A 12410-nucleotide genomic window follows, 5' to 3' on the forward strand; every position below is an offset into this window, starting at 1 on the left:
CTGCACATCCGGGCATGGCCTCTTAATCGGAGGAGACTGGCTGGGAGAGTCACCTGTGCCCAGCTCTGCCCGCCCCAGGTGCTTGACCACAATGCAGCATTTCACTGGGGAACCCCTGGAGGAAAGAAAAGCCTGAAGTGGTGGGCTGGTTGGCTCAAAGGAGAATTTGGCAAGACCCACCCATGTCTATCTAGGGTAGGAGGGACAAAGGAGACCTGGCACTGGGGAAATGCCCAGTCAACTCAGGGCAGTAGCCAGCAGACCAAACACACTTACTTCTCCTGACACTTCTCCAGGGCCTCGTCAGCCAGCTCCTTCAGGTTGACAAGCTTTTCCCCCCTGTAGAAGGCATCTTTGGGGAGCAACAGATATTCCAAGCCTTAGGAAGGCACCACACTTCTACCCATTTATCCCTAGTGGGTACAATGTTCAGTCCTTCCTGGGTAGGCCTCTTGTCTCTGGATCTTCCAGCTAATTTGAGCTAACAGAGGGTAGGCTGAGGTGGAAGCATGAGATAAAGGGTAGGCTGCCCCTACCCTTTACATTAAGCAGTCCCAAATACCAGCTAGCTGGTTGAAGACCAAGACTTTGAGTGTGGGGGTTTTGGGGGAGGGGTGAGAGACTTAGTCACCTGTAGTGATGAGAAGGCTACAATTGGAATCCAGGATCCGTTCACAAAGAGACTCTGAAGAGAATCCCGCAAACTAGAAAAGGGAAGAAAGACTGAGAAAGAGGGCAACCCAAGGATCAAGTGAACAAGAAAAGGAATAAGGAATCTATGACACAAACATTCTAAATGCCTTAGTCTTGTTTTTCAGATCCTCCATCATCCAGGCTCAACCTACTTCTCCTGAGCCCTACCCCCCACCAGGCCCCTTTCTCCAGCCCCAATTCCTACCACAATGGAGTGCAGAGCCCCAAGGCGGGCACATGCCAGCATAGCCACCACAAGCTCCGGGATCATGGGCATGTAGATGGCCACTCGGTCACCCTTGCAAATGCCTGCAGTAAAGGACACAGATCATGGACCATGGTGGATCCCACCTGCTGCTATGTGTTCCTTCTCATCCAATTATCTGCCACCCACCTACCTCCCCTCCCAGGTGACCTTTCCTGTTCCTCTGTTAGCAGATTCCTTCTTTTCCTTGTCAACTTCCCCCAAGTCCTCAGATACCCCCAGGCTGGGCTCTCCAGTCCTCTCCCTATATCCCCTCACTCACCCTGTTTTCGGAGAACATTGCTGAACCGACACACTTGGACCAGAAGCTCTCGGTATGTGATCTGGGTGGTTTCCTCTGGCTCATTGCCCTCCCTGAGATGTATCAGAAAGAGCCAGTCATTAGAGAGTATGACTTCTTCCCCAAACAAACAAACAAAAATAGGAACAGTCATAAAATCCATTCATTAACACCAAGGCCTGGGGATATTCTGTGAGGGTGAGCCATCTGCCACCACACCTTGAGCTGACTGATCAGATACACTGGCCTTACAAGATATACTTTATACACAACCTGTGTATCACTGGAAAATGCACTGCCATCTCTGAACCTCATTTGATAAAATGGGATCATGGTCTTCTCTCTTCCATTCGAGGCATGTATTAAGGAGAAATGATATCACAAATGTGATTCTTCCTGAATGTGATGTCAGCATTGCATTGGTGTTATTCAAAGTGGGGTCTCTAGATTACTTGTACCCAAGTCACCTAGGGAACTTGTCAAAATGTAAATTCCTGAGCCCAAACTCAGAATCACAATCACAAGATCCAAGAATCTGCTTCTTTACTACAAGTTGGTATAAAGAATCAATAGGTAAATCAGATGCACCTTTAAAGTTGAGAATCACCACCCTCTATCAACTTCTCGCTGTCTACCTCCTCAGCCTTGCCTCCTACTCCTTTCTAGGCTTCAGCCGGGTTTCCTTCAGTCATTTCTTCATCGATTCATTTGCTTATTCAACTACTATGTGCTATATATATGAATAGAAATAAGGCACTGAGAATAAGATAAGCAAAATCCCTCCCAACATGAAGCTTATATTCCAATGATAGTACAGGAAATATACAAGTAAAAATATAACAGATAATTTAATTTCCAATTATGATAAGCATTATGAAAGATATAAAGAATGACATAATAATGACTGAGAAATTTTTAAAAAGACATCTTAAGGATTCAGACTGTATACAAAGCCTTAACTGTAAGAATATCCCCTTTAGTATTATTTTTCAATTTTATGATTTTTAAATAAGTAATTCTACTGCACAATTGCACTCATCTCACACACTAGCAAAGTAATGCTCAAAATTCTCCAAGCTAGTCTTCAACAGTACGTGAACCAAGAACTTCCAGATGTTCAATCTGGATTTACAAAAGGCAAAGGAACCAAAGATCAAATTGGAACATCTGTTGGATCATAGAAAAAGCAAGAGAATTCCAGAAAAACATCTACTTCTGCTTTATTGACTATGCCAAAGCTTTTGACTGTGTAGATCACAACAAACTGCGGAAAATTCTTAAACAGATGGGAATACCAGACCAACTTACCTGCCTCCTGAGAAATCTGTATGCAGGTCAAGAAGGAACAATTAGAATTGGACGTTTAACAAATGACTGGTTCCAAATTGGGAAACAAGTATGTTAAGGCTGTATATTGTCACCCTGCTTATTTAACTTAAATGCAGAGTACATCATGTGAAATGCCAGACTGGATGAAACACAAGCTAGAATCAATACTGCCAGGAGAAATATCAATAACCTCAGATACAAAGATGGCACCACACTTATGGCAGAAAGCAAAGAAGAACTAAAGAGCCTCTTGATGAAAGTGAAAGAGGAGAGTTAAAAAGTTGGCTTAAAACTCAACATTCAGAAAACTAAGATCATGGCATCCAGTCCTATCACGTCATGGAAATTGATGGGGAAACTAAACAGTGACAGACTATCTTTTTGGGCTCAAAAATCACTGCAGATGGTGACTGCAGCCATGAAGTTAAAAGACGCTTGCTCCTTGGAACAAAAGCTATGACTAATCTAGACAGCATATTAAAAAGCAGAGACATTACTTTGCCAACAAAGGTCTGTCTAGTTGAAGCTATTGTTTTTCTAGTAGTCATGTATGGATGTGAGAGTTGGACCATAAAGAAAGCTGAGCGCCAAATAATTGATGTTTTCGAACTGTGGTGTTGGAGAAGACTCTTGAGCGTCCCTTGGACTGCAAGGCAAACCAGTCAATCCTGAAGGAAATCAGTTCTGAATGTTCATTGGAAGGACTGATGCTGAAGCTAAAACTCCAATACTCTGGCCACCTGATGCGAAAAACTGACTTATTAGAAAAGACCCTGACGCTAGGTAAGATTGAAGGCAGGAGGAAAAGGGGACAACAGAGAATGAGACGGTTGGATGGCATCACGGACTCAATGGACATGAATTTGAGCATACTCTGGGAGTTGGTGATGGACAGGGAGGCCTGGCGTGCTGCAGTCCATGGGGTCGCAAAGAGTTGGACACAACTGAGCAACTGAACTGAACTGAACATAAAAAGATATGTAAATTTTTTTAATGAATTTGAAAATTGAATTTTAATGCTGTTCAGAAGAGAAATAAATACTTCAAAGTCCCCAAACAAGCATAGAATGGGGAGGTGGGAAAGAACAGCTTTAAGCACAGGACAGACCTATTAGACAAGCATATAAACATACTTCTGTGTTTATATACTCTCTTTTTTCTATACAAACAGTGGCATACAATATGCATTTTTCTGTATCTTGTTTTTTATTGAATATAATATGCATTCAATAAACTGCACAAATCTTAAATATAGAGCTTGATCATCTTGTTTAATTTTTAAATTTAACAATATATCTGGATATCATTTTCCATTAAGACATACAGTGCTATTTCATTTTCTTTGTCATATGCATAATATTCTACTATTTGTGTGTGCCATAATTTATTTAACAAATAAATATTTCAATGAGTATATTTATTAATATGTCATTTACTCACTTGAAAATATATCTGCAGGATGAATTACTAGAAGTGAAATTGTTGGGTCAAAGATATGGACATTTTAAATACTGATAAATACTAGAGGATAAGTTCTTTAAGTAGGATGGTCAGGGAAGGCCTCTCTCTAGAGAGGTGACATTTGAGCTAAGACCTGAGCAATGAGAGTAGGCAAATGTATGAGTTCTTGAGAAGAGTATCCTGGTCAGGTAGTAAAGAGCTTGGCCTATTCAAAGAACAGAAAGGAAGCTAATATGGCTGGAGCATAGTGAACAAGAAGGAGAGTAAGAATCAGAAGTAGGCAGCAGTCAGATCACATAGGGCTTTTGTAGGCACGGTAAGAAATTTGAATTTTATTCTAAGGAGATTCTTCCTGGCTTCCCTTATACACCAAGTGCCACTTCCACAATCTTAATCACACCAATGCCCCAGCTCAGAATGCCTTCCCACCTCTTTTGGGCAGCACCACGTGGCCCTCCATAAAGGTCACTGTGCTTCCTCTCCTTCCTTACCACCCAGAGAACTTACGAAGGAGGTAACTAAAACCCAGAGAGAGGTAGGAGCTTGTCAAGGTCACAGTAATAAGCGGCAGAACCAAGAATAGATCCTCAGGTCTTCTGACTTCAAGTCAGGGCTGTGTCTCCTCATAGTGTGAAGGACAGGGACTAGCAGGGAAGCCAGGTCTTTGGCGATTTCACAGAAGATGATCAGCTTCTTTCCAGCTCCTGGCTCAATGAGTTAGTTACTATCCTCTCATTGGCTTTACCTTCCTAGGGCTGAGAGGAGAAAAGCACAGAGCTGTTTAAAGTGGGAAGAACTGGGAGAGAGAAAGCTGGCAAATGGCCCTGAATGCCGGATGCAGAAAAAGTCACTTCCTTAATTGGCTCACTGACAAGTGGCACATGGGAACGTCTCTAGTTACAGCTAAATGCTGACGTACACCTCACACCCATGCATACGTGTCCCCATATGTATGCTGACCTGTGAACCCCTGCATACATAAAAACATGTATACTAATATAAAAAACATTGCAGACATAGGAATTCCTCATTTGCACACATAGGAATAAACAGCATTAATATATGGATATAGGACTCAAACATGGGCCCATCTGCAAGTATATGCACCACACACTTATGTATCTACCTATGTGTACCTTCCAGAAACTCTCTATCACATTATCCTGTTTTATTTCCTTTGTGGAACTTTCTATGATTTGAAATTAGCTCATGTATTTTATTCACTTGTGTATTATCTGTATCTTTCACTGGAATATAAATTCCAAGGTAACAATGACCTTGTCTGTCTTGTTCATTGCTACATCCCTAGCAATGAGATTCAATACCTAGAATAGAGACTGGTACATAGAAGGTGCACAGGTACAGATAAGAACAAACCTATACAAGAATCGGAGAAGGCAATGGCACCCCACTCCAGTACTTTTGCCTGGAAAATCCCGTGGACGGAGGAGCCTGGTAGGCTGCAGTCCATGGGGTCGCTAGAGTCGGACACAACTGAGCGACTTCACTTTCACGCATTGGAGAAGGAAATGGCAACCCACTCCAGTGTTCTTGCCTGGAGAATCTCAGGGACGGGGGAGCCTGGTGGGCTACCATCTATGGGGTCACACAGAGTCGGACATGACTGAAGCGACTTAGCAGCAGCATACAAGAATACAAGAACAGCTTACTTGAGCCCACTTCCAGTTATACACACACACAGAGTTTACATCTCTCTCCCTGGCTCTGTGCTCAAGTTATACAGTATTGATAGAGGCACCTTATTCCTTCCAGTGTCTTCTTTCTCTGACATACACACCCGGCTGGGGCCACGGCTGGTTGGGAGAGGGGAGGGAGCACGCATGCACACACACACATGTGCATGGGGACACACACATACCCCCAAAATGTAATATTACTCAGCCATAAGAAAAGAGTGAAACCTTGCCATGTGTGATAATATAGACAGACTTGAGGATATTATGCTAAATGAAGTAAATCAGAGAAAGACAGACACCCTATGATTTCACTTATATGTGGACTCTAAAACAAACATAATGAAACAGAAACAGATTCATAGACATAGAAAACAAACTGGTTGTTGCTGGGGGCAGAGGAGAGTGGGGAATGGGTGAAACAGGTGAAGGAGCTTAAGAGGTACAAACTTCCAGCTATAAAATAAATGTCTTGTGGATGTAATATATAGAATAGAAAATACAGTAAAAATACTACAACTTTGTATGGTCACAGATGGTAACTAGACTTATTTTGATGATCATTTTTGTAATGTATAAAAATACTGAATCACTATACTATACACCTAAAACCAATATTGTAAGCAAATTATACTTCAATTTAAAAAAGATGACTGAAGTGACTTAGCAGCAGCAGCAGCAAGTGAACACATGTACACCCGTGGCGGATTCATGTCAGTGTATGGCAAAACCAATACAATATTGTAAAGTAATTAGCCTCCAATTAAAATAAATAAATTTATATTAAAAAATAAAAAATAATAAAAAATTTTTTAAATAAATAAATAATAAAAAGACTAGGTGAAATATCAGTATGTAATAAGCATATAAAATGAACAAGTGAGTGCCTATAATATAAATCTCTACATTTTATATATTTGGAATATTTCATAATTTTAAAATTTGAATAAAATAAGTAAATAAAATATTTTACTATATCAAAAAAATAAAAAGAAAAAAGCAAACAGCAGCATGTGCACAATGACACTTAGTTTTAGGGGGAAAAATAGAGAGGTGCGGGGACTGGAAAACTTGAGAATACATGCTCTGGAAAGAGGAGGCATCTAGCACTTAAACACAGTGCCTATTAACTTTTGCCCTCTGGGAATAAGGTCTCAATACTGCCCAATTTTTCAGTTTTTCAAGAGAGATCTGGAATCTGTTTCTGAATTTTTAAGTTTGATGCAATTAACTTTAAATTTAAACACTGTGGTCAAACAAAACTATTAATGAAAGATTTAGCTGATGGGCTACAGATTAGGAACCCTGCAGCAGACCCAGCTACTTCCCTTTTACCTGGAAGCCATATGGTATGGGACAGCTCAAGGTATATAATCTTTTTTTTTTTTTTAATTGTAATGTTTTATCGGGTCTATGTATGATCTTTTTTTCTTTTTTTTCCCCACATACCAAAGAATTGAGATTTTTATTTTATATCTCATATACTCTTTTTTTTCTTATATGATATTATACATGTTTTAATGCCATTCTCCCAAATCATCCCCCCCCCCACAGAGTCCAAAAGACTATTCTATACATCTGTGTCTCTTATAATCTTTTTTAAAGGAAAACTTCTACAACTAGCTTATCCTTATACTCTCCATATTCACTGTTATCCATTACTGATGCAAAATATCTTCAGAATCAGACTACTTCCCTTCACATCTACTATTATCATAGTCCAAAGTCACCATTAAGTATGTCAGATCATGTCATTCCTCTGATCAAAATGTTCAGATGTCATCCCATATCATTTTGAGTAAAAGTCCTCACACTGACCTACTAAATGATTCCCTCATTACCTCTCTATCCTCAAATACTCCCATTCTCTCTTCCTCTCCCCACCTCTCTGCTCCAGCCACATAGCCTCCTTACTGTTTGGCAACACCAATCACACTTAACCTCAGAACTTTTGCCCTCCACTTGAGTATTCTTCCCCCAGAGAGCCACATGATTTATTCCCTATCTTTTGAGTTATTGCTCAAATGTTGGCTTCTCAGTGAGGTCATCCTTGACCACGCCATATAAAAAAGCACTTGTCCACCCCCAGTCCCAGATACTCCAAGGTAACATCTTCCAGAAAGTCTTCCCTAATTTCTCTTTTCCTCACCTACCTCAAAGTGGAAAATTCTTTCTTCCTTCCAAGTCCCTTTATCTCACTTTCCTTGTGATCTATTGGTTCTACCTTGTATTACATTTATTGGGGCCTTACTCTTCCCATTATACCCTGGGCTCTTGAAGGGAAGGAACTGTGTCTTCTTCCTTTCTGTTTTCTCTAAGCACAATTGGCACAGTAAATACTTAAGGTTCATGGTCAAATCAGTGAAAAACTTATAACTAATTAATGACAAAGGAAGACTGGAACTCTTTCTCTTTGTATGAGGATAGTCATTGAATTGGAGATTTTAGTTCCCTAAACTAGCAGAAAAGTAAAGCACAAGATAGGAGGAAACAGCTGAGCAAAAAAAAAAAAAAAAAAAAAAAATAGACGGGGAAAACTGGGTTCCTCACAGAAGCATCAGAAGGCAGGATCGAACCTAGTGAGTTAGGTCTTCCAGGGGAGAAGTACCCAGATGAGAGGAGTCAAAACTGTTATAAAAGGAAGACCAGACTTATCTGTTTAGCCTGGAGGCGAGAATATAATGAGAAACCTGATAGTAAGTCTCAAACACCTGTATCTCTGTTGCCGCCAACCCTAGTATGAGCCACCATCATGTCTTGCCTAGATGACCACAGTGACGCCACGCTGGCCTCCCACTACACTCCTGCCCCCTTCCAATCTATACATAAACCAAAATGATCTATTATAAACACAAACCAGGCTACAGTATCTTGTCCAACTCATTATGTGCCATTGTTCCATTCTGCTTACCAGACTCCAAACACATTAGCCTTCTGACTGAGAGAACATGCCTTGGCCTTTTACTATCTTTCCTGAACTCTTTGAATGGTTTGCTCTACCTCATGTTTCAGATCTCAGTTTAACTGTCACTTCCCTAGGGAAGCTTTCCATGACCAGCATCAGTCCTTCCTGACATTCTTCATCACAAAATTGTTCATCTTTTATAGCATTTTTCTCAAGTTGTAATTGTCTTATTTAGTTACTGTTTTTTGGGGTTTTTTGCTAATTGTTTGTCTCACCTACTAGACTGTAAGCTTCCTGGAGGCAGAGACCAAGTTAGTCTTCTTCACTACTGAATCCCCAACACCTTGCAAAGAACCTTGTATATAATAGGTGTTCAATAAATACTTTCTGAATGAATGAATGAACCTGAAGGATTATTATGGGAAAGAAACAAATTAGTATTTTGTAACTATAATTGGAAGAGCTAGATCAATTGGGAGAGTGCAATATAAAGAAAGCCTTTCCAAATGTCAGGCTTCCCTGGTGGCTCGGATGGCAAAGAATCTGTCTGCAATGGGGGAGATCCAGGTTCAATCCCTGAGTCAGGAAGATCCCCTGAGGAAGGGAATTGCTACTCACTCCATTCTTGCCTGGAGAATTCCATGGACAGAGTTGCCTGGCGGCCTATAGTCCATGGGGTTGCAAAGAGTCAGACACAATTGAGTGATTAACACTTTTTTTAAATGCCAGAATTGTCCAGAAGCATAGGATTGTGCAGGTTGAAACAGGGAAACCCTGTTGTCTATTTGATCATTCTCGAGGGAGTGGGGTCCTTGGAATTTCATTTTATAAACAACCCATATGATTCATGTTCAGTGAACTTTCAGATGACCTTTAAGACGCTTCCAGTTTTGAGATTCTTTGATTTGGGAAAATTAAGAAATAATGTGTCCTATGATCCATGAGGCACTGCACAAATGTGAAGCACTTACACATAAGTATATCCTCAAGTCACTTTCCCATTCACCAAGGGAGTGGGGTGTGGGAGCAACATAGCTTGACACATTAGCAGCTTTATGTTCCCTCTGGATACTCCTGGCTGAACAAGGAAAAGGGCTGGAGGATGAGGTGGGAGGAGGCAAGTACCAAAGACTGAATCATAAATCACTTAGAATGCCAGAGGAAGATAGGGCTTTTGATGTTCACCACCCCTATTCACAGATGAGAAACCAAATGCACAGATGGGAAGTGATGGCCTGGAGGTTACTTAGCACTTAGCAGCACTATTATTGTAAAGCAGAGCTATTCAATATGGTAGCCACAGGCCACATATAGCTACTGAACACTTAAAATGTTGTGGGGGAACTGAATTTTTAATTTAATTTAATCTATTTTAAATATTAACAGTCACCTGTGGCTAGCTCTAGAGTCTATATGCCTCAGGGCATTCTCCTGCTAAATGAACTGGCCTACATAAGGGGAGTGATGTTTCCAAAACCCAGGATTAGCAGAAAGAAGAAAATCAAAGTGCAGGAGTCCTGAGAACTGTGGGGTTAAAGTCCACCAAGCGTGGATTTTAGTAAAACTATAATAACCCAAGAGAACTGAAAACATACATCCATACAAAAACTTGTACACAAAGATTCATAGCAGCATCATTCATGATGTCAAAAAGTGAAAACAATCCAAGTATACATCAACCGAAAAATGGAGTATTATTTTGTATAAAAAGGAATAAAGTACTGACACATGCTACAACATGGATGAACCTTGAAAAGATTATTCTAAGTTTAAGAAGCTAGACACAAAAGGTCACATATTGTATGATTTCATTCATATGAACTGTCCAGAATAGAGACAAAAAATAGATTAGTGATTGCCTAGGTCTGACAGCAAGGAAAGTTGGAAGAAAATGAAGAGTGATTGCCAATGAGTATGAGGTTTCTTTTTGGGGTGGTGAAAATGTTCTAAAATAGATTGTGATGATGTTTGTACAACTCTGTGAATATGCCAAAAATCACTGAGGTGTGCTTTAAATGAGCAAATTGTATGTTATGAATTATATCTCAAATTTTAAGAACTTATTGCAATTCTGACTGGAACTGCAATAAGCACACAGAATAATTTGGAAAAAATAGACATCTTTACAAATCTTTCTTTCCTGAAAGATTGTACCTTAGCACTATTCATTCATTCATACTGTCTATTTACCTAAAGACTTGGCATTTATTTATTTTATTTTTAGCATTATAGTCATAGCATACACCTGTTTCCCTCACTGGATTGTGAGTTTCTTAAAGACAGACAGGATATCTTTTAATCTGTTTCCTCCTCAGTGCAAAGCATAAAGTTTGACACATAGTAGGCACTTAATACATAACTGTAAAACAAGTGGATAAAAGAGTGAATGAATAAACTTCTCTGCCTACATGATCAGCCGGATCTAGGCTGATCAGAGTGAGGAAACACGGAAGGAAAGAGGGGATTATAGAGGATACAAATGAAGAAGACAGATGCCTAACACGCAGGGGGAAATGGTAGACAGAGGGGAAAAGTTTAAAACTTGTGGAATGGGATTTGGAAACATATCTAGAAAAGTTTCTTGAGCCGCTACCGTGGACTCAATCCTGGACTCTATGCCATGAAAGAGACTGGAAGAAGCCCCTGAATATGAGGTTCAGGCTTTGCAATCTGAGCTATGAATACACCCTGTTCTCCTGCCAGTTATTTTTAGGCCTTGAGCCAGAGACCTTGCGCCTGTTCCCCTTGGCCAAAGTGGCTTTGGTGCCAGTTGGTTTCTACACATCTTCTCTGTCAGGAAGGCAGGCCTGGACTAGTATAGAAGGTAACCTTTCTCCCAATGCCTACATGCCTTCCTACAGGAGGAAAATCATACTCATTCCTATCATCCAGTTGTTCCTACCATGCTAGTCTCCCCCAAAATAAATGAATGAGGGCAGCCTTCTCAGCACCTTTATTACCACTTTAGTTGGAATGCTGCCTTAGATAAGAATATGCCTAGATTAGGAAAAGCGAGTGGGAAGAACAGCCAGCGACAACACACTACGTGTACAACAAGTCTCTCAAGTATAACAGACACATGCAAAAAGATTCATGGCAATAGTTCTTTGCTATTTAGGTAGATATAGCTTAAATTAGTAATTTTTAAGGTATAGCACTCTATTCCTATGGGTACCTGAGCAGGAAAAGTTTTAAGAGAGTAAGTGTCCAGAGTTCCAACTTTCACATGTACTCTTTCCTAACAGTGATCTAAGTTGGTTTTCCTTTCCCACTTTCTTTCTCCCACTTTACAAAAAAATGCCATGTCTCTCTTTTATCCCAAACTTTATTATGCCTATACAATGCTGAGGTTTAAAAAAAAAAAACAAAACCTCTAGAGTGCCAAACAAAGGGACAATTTGAGAATGCATAAATTCAGAGGGAGAGCCCCAAGGAAGCAAACCAGAGAGCTTCTGTAAGAAATCAATATTGAAAGGAGTAACATGTTGACAGAACTGTCTGTGCAAATTAGGTTATATGATGAACATTATCTATAAATTATATGAGCTAAATGTGCAGCTTCAAGATTTTGAAAAAGATATATAACATATATCTATATATACACACAATACAAATACATTGGAAATTAGATTCTTTGCAGTTATTTAATCTTTTGATAAAATGTTTAAATCTGAACTTTAAAATTTATGAAGAGTTACATATCAAAATTCTTCTGGGTATTAGATCACTAACATAAATAATTACTTTTCAAAGAGATCCTGCCACTGCCCACTATATCAAAAA

The 12410-nt window shown here is 39.9% G+C and overlaps 1 protein-coding gene across 3 annotated transcripts in view; it reads right to left on the minus strand.

Moving 5' to 3' along the window:
- ACSS2 (acyl-CoA synthetase short chain family member 2) overlaps window positions 1-12410 on the minus strand; it is a 46071-nt gene that overhangs the window by 12750 nt on the left and 20911 nt on the right. For all 3 annotated transcript variants that reach the window (XM_044927710.2, XM_006048084.4, XM_006048085.4), the window contains exons 3-7: window positions 1221-1312; window positions 899-1002; window positions 632-704; window positions 277-352; window positions 1-115 (exon numbers count right to left, since the gene is read on the minus strand). In XM_044927710.2, coding sequence (XP_044783645.2) covers window positions 1-115; window positions 277-352; window positions 632-704; window positions 899-1002; window positions 1221-1312 — 460 coding nt within the window. The remainder of the gene's footprint in view (window positions 116-276; window positions 353-631; window positions 705-898; window positions 1003-1220; window positions 1313-12410) is intronic.

The sequence above is a fragment of the Bubalus bubalis genome, chromosome 14 (assembly GCF_019923935.1).
Source record: "Bubalus bubalis isolate 160015118507 breed Murrah chromosome 14, NDDB_SH_1, whole genome shotgun sequence".
Classification (NCBI taxonomy): Eukaryota; Metazoa; Chordata; class Mammalia; order Artiodactyla; family Bovidae; genus Bubalus; species Bubalus bubalis.